At 45.1% G+C, this 14,443-nt stretch overlaps 1 protein-coding gene across 2 annotated transcripts in view; it reads left to right on the forward strand.

Moving 5' to 3' along the window:
- Positions 1-14,443, forward strand: part of DHTKD1 (dehydrogenase E1 and transketolase domain containing 1) — a 190,175-nt gene that overhangs the window by 136,228 nt on the left and 39,504 nt on the right. For both annotated transcript variants that reach the window (XM_063926877.1, XM_063926878.1), the window contains 5 exons: positions 4,381-4,693; positions 4,791-4,875; positions 5,017-5,156; positions 6,725-6,875; positions 9,440-9,546. In XM_063926877.1, coding sequence (XP_063782947.1) covers positions 4,381-4,693; positions 4,791-4,875; positions 5,017-5,156; positions 6,725-6,875; positions 9,440-9,546 — 796 coding nt within the window. The remainder of the gene's footprint in view (positions 1-4,380; positions 4,694-4,790; positions 4,876-5,016; positions 5,157-6,724; positions 6,876-9,439; positions 9,547-14,443) is intronic.

Below are 14,443 nucleotides of genomic sequence, written 5' to 3' on the forward strand. Positions count from 1 at the left end.
ATGATACTTCTTCGAAAAAAGGTAGTTTTAATTATCCCGTACTTGGACGATCTCCTTATAAAGGCGAGGTCCAGGGAGCAGTTGTTGATCGGAGTAGCACTAGCTCGGGAAGTGCTACAACAACACGGCTGGATCCTGAATATTCCAAAGTCGCAGCTGGTTCCTACAACGCGTCTACTGTTCCTGGGGATGGTTCTGGACACAGAACAGAAAAAGGTGTTTCTCCCGGAGGAGAAGGCCAAGGAATTGTCATCTCTAGTCAGAGACCTCCTAAAACCAAAACAGGTGTCGGTGCACCACTGCACGCGAGTCCTGGGAAAGATGGTAGCTTCTTACGAAGCAATTCCATTCGGAAGGTTCCATGCAAGGATCTTTCAGTGGGATCTGTTGGACAAGTGGTCCGGATCGCATCTTCAGATGCATCGGCTGATAACCCTGTCTCCAAGGACCAGGGTGTCGCTGTTGGGTGGCTGCAGAGTGCTCATCTTCAAGAGGGCCGCAGATTCGGCATACAGGACTGGGTCCTGGTGACCACGGATGCCAGCCTTCGAGGTTGGGGGGCAGTCACACAGGGAAGAAACTTCCAAGGACTATGGACGAGTCAGGAGACTTCCCTACACATAAATATTCTGGAACTAAGGGCCATTTACAATGCCCTAAGTCAGGCAAGACCCCTGCTTCAACACCAGCCGGTGCTGATCCAGTCAGACAACATCACGGCGGTCGCCCATGTAAACCGTCAGGGCGGCACAAGAAGCAGGATAGCGATGGCAGAAGCCACAAGGATTCTCCGATGGGCGGAAAATCATCTGTTAGCACTGTCAGCAGTGTTCATTCCGGGAGTGGACAACTGGGAAGCAGACTTCCTCAGCAGGCATGACCTCCACCCGGGAGAGTGGGGACTTCATCCAGAAGTCTTCCAAATGATTGTACACCGTTGGGAAAGGCCACAGGTGGATATGATGGCATCCCGCATCAACAAAAAGCTAAAAAGATATTGCGCCAGGTCAAGGGACCCTCAGGCGATAGCTGTGGACGCTCTAGTGACACCATGGGTGTACCAGTCGGTTTATGTGTTCCCTCCTCTGCCCCTCATACCCAAGGTACTGAGAATAATAAGAAGGAGAGGAGTAAGAACTATACTTGTGGTTCCGGATTGGCCAAGAAGAGCTTGGTACCCAGAACTTCAAGAAATGATCTCAGAGGACCCATGGCCTCTGCCGCTCAGACAGGACCTGCTGCAGCAGGGGCCCTGTCTGTTCCAAGACTTACCGCGGCTGCGTTTGACGGCATGGCGGTTGAACACCGGATCCTAAAAGAAAAGGGCATTCCGGAGGAAGTCATTCCTACGCTGATTAAAGCTAGGAAAGATGTGACCGTACGACATTATCACCGCATATGGCGAAAATATGTTGCTTGGTGTGAGGCCAGGAAGGCCCCAACGGAGGAATTTCAGCTCGGTCGATTTCTGCACTTCCTACAGTCAGGAGTGACTATGGGCCTAAAATTGGGTTCCATTAAGGTCCAGATCTCGGGTCTGTCGATTTTCTTCCAAAAAGAACTGGCTTCACTGCCTGAAGTTCAGACTTTTGTTAAAGGAGTGCTGCATATTCAGCCCCCTTTTGTGCCTCCAGTGGCACCGTGGGATCTCAACGTGGTGTTGGATTTCCTAAAGTCGCATTGGTTTGAGCCACTTAAAACCGTGGAGCTAAAGTACCTCACATGGAAAGGGGTCATGCTGTTGGCCTTGGCGTCGGCCAGGTGTGTATCAGAATTGGCGGCTATGTCTTGTAAAAGCCCTTATCTGATTTTTCATATGGATAGGGCGGAATTGAGGACTCGTTCCCAATTCCTCCCTAAGGTGGTTTCAGCTTTTCATGTGAACCAACCTATTGTGGTGCCTGCGGCTACTCGGGACTTGGAGGATTCCAAGTTACTGGACGTAGTCAGGGCCCTGAAAATATATGTTTCCAGGACGGCTGGAGTCAGGAAAACTGACTCGCTATTTATCCTGTATGCACCCAACAAGCTGGGTGCTCCTGCTTCGAAGCAGACTATTGCTCGCTGGATCTGTAGCACGATTCAGCTTGCACATTCTGCGGCTGGACTGCCGCATCCTAAATCTGTAAAAGCCCATTCCACGAGGAAAGTGGGCTCTTCTTGGGCGGCTGCCCAAGGGGTCTCGGCTTTACAACTTTGCCGAGCTGCTACTTGGTCGGGTTCAAACACATTTGCAAAATTCTACAAGTTTGATACCCTGGCTGAGGAGGACCTTGAGTTTGCTCATTCGGTGCTGCAGAGTCATCCGCACTCTCCCGCCCGTTTGGGAGCTTTGGTATAATCCCCATGGTCCTTACGGAGTTCCCAGCATCCACTAGGACGTCAGAGAAAATAAGAATTTACTCACCGGTAATTCTATTTCTCGTAGTCCGTAGTGGATGCTGGGCGCCCATCCCAAGTGCGGATTGTCTGCAATACTTTTATATAGATATTGCCTAACTAAAGGGTTATTGTTATGAGCCATCTGTTCGTGAGGCTCAGTTTTTGTTCATACTGGTAACTGGATATAGTATCACGAGTTGTACGGTGTGATTGGTGTGGCTGGTATGAGTCTTACCCGGGATTCCAAATCCCTTCCTTATTGTGTCAGCTCTTCCGGGCACAGTTTCCTTAACTGAGGTCTGGAGGAGGGGCATAGAGGGAGGAGCCAGTGCACACCAGGTAGTCCTAATTCTTTCTTAGAGTGCCCAGTCTCCTTCGGAGCCCGCTATTCCCCATGGTCCTTACGGAGTTCCCAGCATCCACTACGGACTACGAGAAATAGAATTACCGGTGAGTAAATTCTTATTTTTCGCTTTTAAGAAACAGTGTTGCACTAAATATTCTTTCTTTATTTGAGTCATATGTACTGCGGTGAAGGAAGAAAGACATATGGAGGATGATGGGCATACATATTAATTATAGAATGTGAGTGCAACATCAGATGTTGAAAGTGTGATTCATTTAGATACAACAGTGTTGCACTAAGAATATTTTTCTTCCATTCGAGGTATTTATTTGGAGTGAATCCTTTGGGAGGAGAACGACATTCTTGGAGGAAATCTGCTATCCCTAGTAAGGGAAACAAAGGGGACTGCATTGTATAAATTAATTACCATATTTGCGCCATAAGTTCTCTCTCTTTTCTATTGTAGGAGTTGAGAACTCGTCAGCAATTTCTGCCGAAAGTGGTTTTGTCATTTCATGTTAACCAGCCAATTGTGGTGCCAGTGGCTACTGACGCCTTGGCGGAGTCAAAATATCTCGATGTGATCAGAGCTTTGAATATCTATGTCGCCAGGACGGCACAGATTAGGAAAACAGAGGCTCTGTTTGTCCTGTGGGCTCCCAACAAGATTGGGGCTCCTGCTTCTAAGCAGACTATTGCGCGCTGGATTTGTAATACGATTCAGCAGGCTCATTCTACGGCAGGATTGCCCTTACCGAAATCGGTAAAAGCCCATTCTACAAGAAAGGTGGGCTCATCCTGGGTGGCTGCCCGGGGAGTCTCGGCGTTACAACTTTGCCGAGCTGCTGCTTGGTCGGGTTCAAACACCTCTGCGAAGTTTTACAAGTTTGATACCCTGGTGGAGGAGGACCTCTTGTTTGGTCAATCGGTGCTGCAGAGTCATCCGCACTCTCCCGCCCGTTCTAGAGCTTTGGTATAATCCCCATGGTTCTATGAAGCATCCCCAGCATCCTCTAGGACGTATGAGAAAATAGGATTTTAATACCTACCGGTAAATCCTTTTCTCTTAGTCCGTAGAGGATGCTGGGCGCCCGTCCTAGTGTGGGCTGTACCTGCAGTTTGGTTATAGTTACGCTCAGGTTGCGTTGAGTTCAGTCATTCTGTGACTGTTGTTGGTCATGCCGTTGCATGCGTTGTTGAATGCCATGTTGTACGGCGTGTTAGTGGTGTGAGCTGGTATGTATCTCACCTTAGTTTAAAATAATTAAATAAATAATTTTCCTCAAAATGTACGTCTCCCTGGGCACAGTTCCTATAACTGGAGTCTGGAGGAGGGGCATAGGGGGAGGAGCCAGCTCACACCCATTCAAAGTCTTATAGTGTGCCCATGTCTCCTGTGGATCCCGTCCATACCCCATGGTTCTATGAAGCATCCCCAGCATCCTCTACGGACTAAGAGAAAAGGATTTACCGTTAGGTATTAAAATCCTATTATTATTTTTTTAAGTTTAAATCAAATGTGTAACTTTTGTAGCGTTCCACTAATTATGTACATTGTGACTAAAATGGTAACGGCAGTGTAAAATGAATGGTCATTATATTTTGTTCTGTATATAATTTACATTAGAAATATCCAAAACCTTTTTCTTCAGGTCCAGAAAAAGTATCCCGGACTTATACACTGAATGTTTAATATCTGAAGGGCTAATGACTGAAGAGGAAAGTAAAAATATAAAAACATCCTATTATAACAAATTGAATGACCACCTTGCCAATATGACCTTGTATACACCACCACCTACTAACCTTCAGGCTAACTGGAGTGAGATGGTTGAACCGAGTGCTCGCATCACGACATGGGACACTGGTGTTCCTACAGATTTGCTCAAGTTTATTGGGGCCAAGTCAGTGGAAGTTCCTGAGGAAATTCAAATGCATAGCCATCTTCTGAAGATGCACGCACAGGTTGGGTTCTAAAGCATTCTTATTTACATCCATCACTAATCTTTGTGAATGTAATGTTTGCAGTGTGTTAACTGGAAATATTTTTTTATACTTGCAGTCAAGAATACAGAAGCTGCAGGAAGGAACAAAGTTGGACTGGGCAACGGCTGAAGCATTGGCCTTTGGCTCATTGCTTTGTCAAGGTGACTTTTACACTTACTGCCATCTTGCATGTATTATACATTTTAAATTGTACAACCTCACTAGCACGAATGCAAAAGTGCTGCAAGCATATTTAAATAGTAATGGCTTACATGCTTATTTATTTTCTTCGTGTTTTCAAGGCTTTCATGTTCGAATAAGTGGACAAGATGTAGGACGCGGAACCTTCAGTCAAAGACATGCCATGGTGGTTTGTCAAGAGTCTAGTGACATCAACATTCCTCTCAACCATATAGCACCTGACCAGAAAGGTTTCCTGGAGGTAAGTACTTAGATGAGCAGTATCCTGTATCTTAAATAGAAGCAGAAGAAAATAATAATTGTGTTTTATTACCACAAGTAGTGGATTTTACATATAGGCTGCAGTAGTGCAGCCCCCTCCCAGTAAAATCTGCCAACTCAATGAGTTCAGCTGAGCCAGGTGCGGTCCGTGACTGCACTGGCTACACTCTGCTGGCAGGGATTTCCTATTGGAAGGTTAACCTTCCAGACACAGAAACTACAGTTAGTCCAATTGGGAGGTGTTTTCTCATTGTGGGACTGCCAGACCGGGGTTGCAACTAGCAGTGAGAATTCTCCCAGTAGGAAGCCACTTTCTGCCTTTTCGTGCAACCCATTACGGCTTCTATGGGCTGCAGCCAATGCACTCCATAGGAGCTGGGGTTTTAGTAAAGCCACCGCTTGTGCACATGTACTGATCTCCGTGCCAGCCAGCCCATTGCACAGGTGCTGTCTCCTTACCTCCTCCTCTCTGGGCATGGATAGCGAAAGCCCCCCAACCCAAAACAGGTAGGAGCCGCTGCTAATTACCACTGATGAATACACTTACAATGTGCTCAGTCTCTCTGGATAGTGACCTTGTTGCTTTGCGCTAACCCAGCAGATGCATGGCTATGTACGTGGACAGTTTGGTGGACACTTTGGTTTCCACTGAATTTTTATCAACACGATATAGTAGGGATTGTTTCCATATCAGGGTTATATCTCCTTATAATTCTGCATTGACGTAATATATAAAATATGTGGTCATACAGGAGATGCATATTAATACAGGTTGAGTATCCCATATCCAAATATTCCGAAATACGGAATTTTTCAAATGAGAATGAGATAGTGACACCTTTGTTTTCTGACGGCTCAATGTACACAAACTTTGTTTAATTGACAAAGTTATTAAAAATATTGTATTAAATGACCTTCAGGCTGTGTGTATAAGGTGTATATGAAACATAAATTAATTGTGTGACTGTACACAAATTTTGTTTAATGGAGAAAGTTATTAAAAATATTGGCTAAAATGACCTTCAGGCTGTGTGTATAAGGTGTATATGAAACATAAATGCATTCTGTGCTTAGACTTAGGTCCCATCACCATGATATCTCATTATGGTATGCAATTATTCCAAGCTACGGAAAAATCCGATATCCAAAATACTTCTGGTCCCAAGCATTTTGAATAAGGGATACTCAACCTGTAATACAAACAGAAGAGCTAAGAAACAAAACAAGCACTTTTTTTTTTTTTCCTCCTCCGTTTTTTTGCTGGGGAATGAGAGAAACCAATGTTAACATATAAATCATATAAGAAGTGTTTTGCATGTAGTATACCTCTCTGTGGGGGAGATGTGCTAAGCAATGAAAAGAGTGAAGTTGCCCAGGGCAACCAATACACAGATATTCCGAAATATATTTTTCTGTTCTGGTTTGTACAAACATATTGACCATATCTGCCCAGTTTACATTATATCCATCCATGTTACATTTTAACAATTAAGTATTAAGTAATGCAAGTGATATTTTTTACTTCTATTTCTTTGGATCTTTCCTCAGGTTAGCAATAGTGCGTTATCGGAAGAAGCTGTCCTGGGATTTGAATATGGCATGAGTATAGAAAGCCCCAAATTACTGCCAATTTGGGAGGCACAATTTGGAGATTTCTTCAATGGCGCACAGATAATATTTGACACTTTTATTTCTGGAGGTATGATGGCATTAAAATATCTAAGCTGTATGTAGACTTTATTGAAAGGAACTAGAAAGAAATAGAAATTAAAATTAGCAATTGATTACCTTAACCACTTAACTGGCTAATATATTTTTCCAAGCCAGAATCCTTGTGGCCTCTTCCCTTCTTCCCTCCCTTACGCTTGATATCGATCACGGTGGTGGAGCTGTCCAATTTAAATTGCAACAGGTGACACACAAGGTGAAAAAAAAGAAGTTGAGCACCTCCAGTAATAAGAGTCTATTCAATTAGGCGAGAATTACTCGCTTCAGCGAGTAAGTGTGACTATATGCCGCACGTATGCTACCTCCCAGAATTGCGAATTTGCCACGGCATTACAGTGGTAAGTCACCCCCATGTGTCTAATTGAATTGACCCGACAGATTGTTTATGGGAAAGGCATGATGCATCATGGATCAGCTGCTCTGAACAGTGACACAACAAGCCTCAGTTTGGCTGTCCAAACGTGACAGCCTTGTGGTGATTCCACTGTTGGAGTATGGCTAACTGTAGTTTATTGATATGTAAAAAGTATGTCACTAAATTCACAACCCTTAGTGCCCAGTCTAGATTGCACTCCAACCGACATACAGGTCTGCATATGAAGGACAGACTCCTGAGGACGGAAGACTTTGGGCTGTTTCAAATGGGTGATCTTGAATGTTTATTTGTAAGGATGAATAGGTCAGCATTTGTGGCAGATAATTCCAGTATACTAGAGTGGGGAAAGTAATGTGTAGGATATCAGCATTGTTTTTAAGGTGTACTCTTACATAGAAAGAAAACCAATGTGGTACTTTATAGCCAGAATGAAGCCATGACCATCGCACATATAAGCATTTTGTACCATCAACAGGTTGAAGGGTATGGTCACAAGTTCAAAGTGTTCTGCCAGGACTGAAATTGTCAGAAATCTGTGCGTTGCTGATCTGACCAGGATGTGACATGCCAAATGCCTAGATTGCTGTTGGGGGATGGGGTGACACCATGGTACAATGACATGTTCATGGTAATAGAAGATAATCCTAGGTGCCTGTGAAAAATAAAAATACAGCGTAGACCTAGAGGGCTGGGCCTACGTCCACCTCCTAAAGCAGGGGTGGGGAACCTTTTTTCTACCGAGGGCCATTTGGATATTTATAAAATCCTTCAGGGGCCATAAAAAAAAAGCTATACAGATGCCCCCCACAGTGCCAGGTATACAGATGCCCCCACAGTGCCAGGTATACAATTGCCCCTCACAGTGCCAGTTATACAGATGTCCCCACAGAGCCAGGTATACAGATGCCCCCTACAGTGCCAGGTATACAGATGCCCCCCACAGTGCCAGGTATACAGATGTCCCCACAGTGCCAGGTATACAAATGCCCCCCCCCGTGCTGCTTACCGCTGCTTGCTGCTCCTTTCGGCGGGACACGGAGGAGAGCGCAGCTATGTTAGGCGGCGGCGTGTAGGACTTGAAACCAGCCGCCGGTTTGAGAGCCAATCAGAGCTCGCGGACCGGCAGCCGTGGCTCCTGATTGGCTGCCGGTCCGTGAGCTCTGATTGGCTCACGAACCGGCGGCTGGTATCAAGTCCTACACGCCGCCACCCGACAATAGCCGCGCTCTCCCCCCTGTCCTGACAGCTGAGACACGCTGCCGCCGGACTGAGCGGCTGCATGTCTCACTGAGAGAAGCGGGTGGGCCGGAGCAAATGGCTTTGCGGGCCTTATACGGCCCGCGACCCGGAGGTTCCCCACCCCTGTCCTAAAGACACAAAGTTGAGATTAGCTAGTGTCATGCTTTAGGTCCACAAAGATTTGTTTCCCATTGCAATACATGAGAAACATTCTTCTAAAATATTTTTGAGATATTAATATTTTGAACAGCAAATAAAAATTCCAACAAAATAACCACTCAGTGCATTTGCATATACCCCTTTCACACAGCACAAATAACCCGGTATCAACCCGGCATATTGCCGGGTCGACACGGGTCAGTGTGCGGTGTGAAAGGGCCATGGTAATTCAACCTGGGTTATAAGCAGTGTTATTCCTGGGTTGAATACCGGGTCAGTGGCAGCGTAATCGGGTTCCCAGGTCGATGCGACTCGGGACCAGTTCACCACATAGGGAGGCGGCGCAGAAATGAGCTCATCACCCAGCGCCGTCTCCACTGCCAGCTCCGCCCCCCTGCCGCTATGGCAACCGACCCGGCAGATTGCCGGGTCGGGAAGCCGCCTGTTAGGGTCCAATGCCGGATCCCATCCGGGAAGGACCCGTTTCCAATTCCCGGGTGGGATCCGGCATTGGCGATGTGAAAGGGGCTATACTGTGTCATCAACACAGGGGTATCAGGTTTTATATAGAGCAGAAGAGAGAGATTGCCTGTAAAGGTGTCGTCTCTGCTTTCAAGGAACTAGTAAGATGAAAAGATGTTGGCAAGTTATCAGAAACAGGAATATAAATCTTACTGGCGGTACAATGTACTATTGCGAAATATGTACAACAGCTAATTGTTTCAGCATGTTACTTGTATTCTTTTGTACTTTTTGAATAGGTGAGGCCAAGTGGCTGTTACAGAGTGGAATTGTGATTCTACTTCCCCATGGCTATGATGGTGCTGGTCCAGAACACTCTTCCTGTCGCATTGAACGCTTTCTACAGGTTTCTATACTTCCCATCTGTCACTTGTTTGTCCGTAATGTTCTTTATTAATTTTTGGGATATACGGGGACTGCATGCTTTTTTACACATGTATGGGAACACGCCGAAAAGTGAATAATTGACATTTTAATGCTTTCACAACTAATTGAACATATGTGCATTGTCATCCTAACACCACACTGAAATGTTTGAAGATTTGTTATTAGTACAACTGAAACCTGGATAAAGGCTTATGCTGCTAGTCAGATTAGCTGGACTAGATAACCAAAATGAGTACAATGGGCTAAATAAAAACAATAAAAAATATATATAAACATTAGGTGGAAAAATTAACAAAGTTTGCATAAGGATAAACTGGAGAGAGATAAAGTACCAGCCAATCCATCTTCCTGTAATTTTTTTAATCACATCCTGTCAAATGACAGTTAAAAGCTGATTGGTTGATACTTTGGGCCTTATTCAGGTCGAGGTTGGCCTTAGAATGCGCACGCATAGCTCCCGTCCTGTGCTACCAGCCAATGTGATTGGATCACATTGGTTGTGAACGCCTCTGCCTAATTAAGCCAGGGGCACTCACAGGGTGGTGGCGTTGCGGTGACATATTTGGGGCGGCTGCGTGATTTCACACGCAGCCGCTCCGAAGGAAAAGATGCAGCGGTGCGCCTGCCTTTGTGCCAGGCTGCGAAGGCAGGGGGTTTCAAACAGTTGCGGTTGCAGAGGCTGGGTGGGATGGTCAGCATGCTGGGTGGCCCCCAGCATGTGATAGAAAGGCTAGCAGATTCTGCTTTTTTTATTTATTTTGTTTGTTATTTTATGTTGTTGTTACGGGGGATCTAATTGGATATCCCGTAAAAAAAAGTCTTGGTGAAAAATCGAGAAAAACTGTTATTCGCTCCCGTTGTTTCATCAGAGGTAATTGGATGCCGCTCTTAAGGTGATGTTACTACAGATTTTATATTTTGATCATAGAGCTACTGTATATTGGGGGTCATTACGAGTTGATTGTAGCTGTGCTACATTTAGCACAGCTACGATCATCTTCCCAGACATGCGGGGGGACGCCCAGCACAGGGCTAGTCCGCACCACATGTCAGTCTGCCCCCCCCCCCCGAACAGCGGCGATGCTTTTGTACCTGAAGAGTAACTCCCACCCAGCGCAGCTCCTGCGGCTGGCTGGGAGTTACTTGTCACTTCCCCGTGTCGCAGCGGCTGCGTGTGATGTCACACTTCAGCCCGCCCCCCGCACGGTCCAGCCACGCCTGCGTTGGCGGGACCGCGCTCCGAAAACGGTGGCTAAAAGCCCAGCGAACCTCCCGCCCAGCAAACACCTCTGCCTGTCAATCAGGCAGAGGCGATCGCTAGGTAACGACGGCCTTCGGGCGTCTGGCAGTGTGACATGCGCAGTTTCGACCTAATCGCTGCGAACAACTGCAGCGTGCGATCGGGTCGGAATGACCCCATTGGCCGATATTGAGAAAGGTTGTGTCTGTTTTATAAAAAATGTAAATTAAAAAAAAAATGGGGAATATACATAGACACACTGGATGACACAACCAAAAGTCATATTTTTTAACTTTTTGAACCAACAACATGGAAGATAACTCTGGTTAGAGGTGACTTTATTGTGTTATCCAACTATGGTAATAAATAATAAAAGGGGTAGAGAGTCTTAGGGACCTGCAAAGAGACTCTTTTCTTTTTATATATTTTTTTTCTTTTTTGTATTTCTATTCAGGAGAATGTTTTTTATTTACTTTTTTTCCCCTTCCTTTTCCTTATGTTAAGATTTATTACTGTATGCTATGTTGTAAGTGACTAAACAGTTTGGATTTTTCTTGGGTTAGTTTTATTGTATATTTCTCCAGCAGGGTCCACAGGATAACAATGAAGCGACAGCGGATTTGCACCAATCGGTCAAAGCTTTCCGGCCTCCCAGCATGCAACAGGCCCGTCCATATATCCCCGCCTCCTGGCTCAGGCAAATCACTTTTTTGTTTTGTGCGGCAGGAGCCGGACCATGGTCAGAGGGCTGCTGGTTTTTAGCAGCCCTAAGCTTTCTTTTATTTTTATAGTCTTACCATTTTTCTGAGCAATCTTTCTAAACAGCGTCTTATATGTACCTTAGAAAGAGTCGCTCCAACAACTCTTTTTGAGTATGAATAGTTAGATAAGTGCCTATTGCATATGAGTCTTTATACATTTACTGTTTTTTCTTTCGCAATGCGTCTGAATATGGTAGATCTGTTTAAACATGATTCAGTAATATGTTCTCCTACATATCAAGTATGTAGGAGAACATATTACTGAATCATGTTGATGTGCTCATATTGCTTATTATACTAATGTATAACATGTGACGGACTGCTAGTCTGACTTTACTATATTCTGTCAGTTTTGTTCTATTCCGATCCTCAATGCTGGTGCATGGGTAGGGTCGGATTGTATGTCACTTTAAAAAGCTTAAAGTGATTACAGTCACAAATTGTGTAGTACACTGTAGAAGTATTGATTATTTATCATGTCTAAGAGCGGCAAAGGTGAGGAAGATACACTCACAGCAACACCAACACTCATATCATGTTTGTCTTGCAAATCTGTGTTATCCTCTCAGGATCTGGTTCAGGATGGTTTGTGCGCAAATTGTTTTAGCTTTCACCAGGGGTTCTTGAAAAATACAAGGCAGATTCTGGTGCCGGTTGATCCACCTTGGGCTATGTTTGCACAGACTTTATCCAGTATCGTTAAAAGGATAATTCCTCCAGCTCCTGTACCGGGGATAGGTTACACGATTAACCCTTACATGCAGCTTCCCACCTGTGGTGTATCACTTCCAGCAGCAGCCGCCTCTCAAAAGAAACAGGCTGATAACCCGGTGGTAAGTAAATCTTTATCCTCACAGGCTACACATGGTTAAGATGAGGATTCATTGGAGGATGAAAGCTCAATTAATTCTACTTCGGCATACGAAGAGGAGGAAGGTCTCAGCTCAGTGGATATAGCTGAGTTAAATAAAGCAATGAAAGCCATTCTATCCTTAGAGGATTCAGCGGAGCCAGTGTTAAAAACCAAGGCACCTGTGTTTAAACGTCCCAAAACAGTTAAGACTGAGTTTCAAGGGTCAGATCAGCTGACGGAAATCATTGGTGAGGCTTGGGCTACGCCTAATAAGACGTTATGAATTCCTAAGAAATGGAATTCCAATTATCCTCTTCCAGCTTGGGATTGTTTAAAAAGAGAGGTGGCTCCTAAAGTAGATACGCATGTGATTCGATTAGTGCGAAAATCTACATTACCTTTGCCTTCAACATCATTAAATGTCACGGATAGGAGAGTGGATGGTTTTCTAAACACCATTTTTTCCCTGTCTGGGGCAGTCATAAGGCCAGCCATGGCTTCAGCTTGGATGACAAAGACAGTGGCTGCCTGGGCTGATGCATTGGAGGGGGATATTTAAATAGCTTCTAGAGAGCAAAAGTCCCATATAGCACATATAAAATAGGCGGAAATGTTCTTGGAAGAAGCAGCATTGGATATGTGTACTATTGCCTCAAGGGCATCAGCTTCAACAATAGCTGCTTGCAGAGCAGTTTGACTACGTACGTGGCAAGCTGATTCAGAATCTAAGAAGGTTTTGGAATCTTTGCCCTTTTCTGTAGATACTCTTTTTCGTAAAGAATTGGCAAATATTTTGGAGTCAGAGGCAGACTCTAAGAAAGTAAAATTACCTTCCACATAAAATTTCAAACCTAAAGTTCTGGCTTTTCGGATCTTTCGATCTCAAGGAAAAGCTAAAGGTAAAAGTGATAGTAGGCAGTCCCAATACAAGAAGTCTGGTAAGACTAAAAAGCATTGGGCTACCAGAGGGCTGGTTGGTAAAACAGATAAGCCATCAGCCTGATGGTGCTGGCCTCAGGCTCCACCTGGGGGAACCCAGGGTTGGGAGCCGACTTCTTCAGTTTGCACAGATCTGGCAGCAGTCTACAACAGATGCTTGGGTGCAGGAAGCGATAGCTGTAGGTTATGCTTTTGCCTTCAAGAAGCACCCTCTCCAAAGGTTTTTGTGTACCAGCCCGTCTCGGGTAGAGACGAAGGCCAGGGCTTTGCCAGAGGCAGTTCAGAAATTGCTTCAGTCAGGAGTAGTCATTCCAGTTCCTCATGCACAACGAGGACAGGCGTTTTACTCCAACCTGGTTTTAGTTCAGAAGCCAAATGGGTCATTTCGGCCCATTCTCAATCTCAAAGTGCTGAACAAATACATTTGGGTACCTCGGTTTCACATGGAGACTTTACGTTCCATCATTTTGGCCATCATTTGGAGCCAGGGGATTATATGGTATCCCTGGATATACAGGATGCTTACCTACATGTTCCTGTAGCACTGTCCCATCAGTGCTATCTCAGGTTCACTATCCTTCAACAGCATTTTCAGTTCCAGGCTCTACCTTTTGGGTTAGCCACAGTCCCCAGAGTATTTACCAAGATTATGATGGTTATGGCAGCTTATCTCCGCCAGCAGGGGATAAGAATTTTTCCATACCTCGACGATCTTTTAATCCTGGCACAGTCGCAGGAATTGCTCCTATGTCATCTGCAACAGACAATAACGTGTCTGCAGGAGTACGGGTGGCTCATAAACTGGGCAAAATAGTCTCTGGTTCCGTCACAGCAGATGACTCACTTGGGGGCTGTACTGGATTCAAGTCTTCAGAGAGTAATGTTACCTCTGAACAAGATATCCAAGGTTCAGTCAAGGATTCAGGACTTACTACACAGTCAAAAGGTATCCATTCACGCAGCAATGTGTGTGATGGGTTTAATGGTGTCAACATTCAACATGGTGGAGTATGCACAATTCCACTCGAGGCCTCTGCAGCATATGATTCTTGCCAAATGGAAT

The sequence above is a fragment of the Pseudophryne corroboree genome, chromosome 6 (genome assembly GCF_028390025.1).
Source record: "Pseudophryne corroboree isolate aPseCor3 chromosome 6, aPseCor3.hap2, whole genome shotgun sequence".
Lineage (NCBI taxonomy): Eukaryota > Metazoa > Chordata > Amphibia > Anura > Myobatrachidae > Pseudophryne > Pseudophryne corroboree.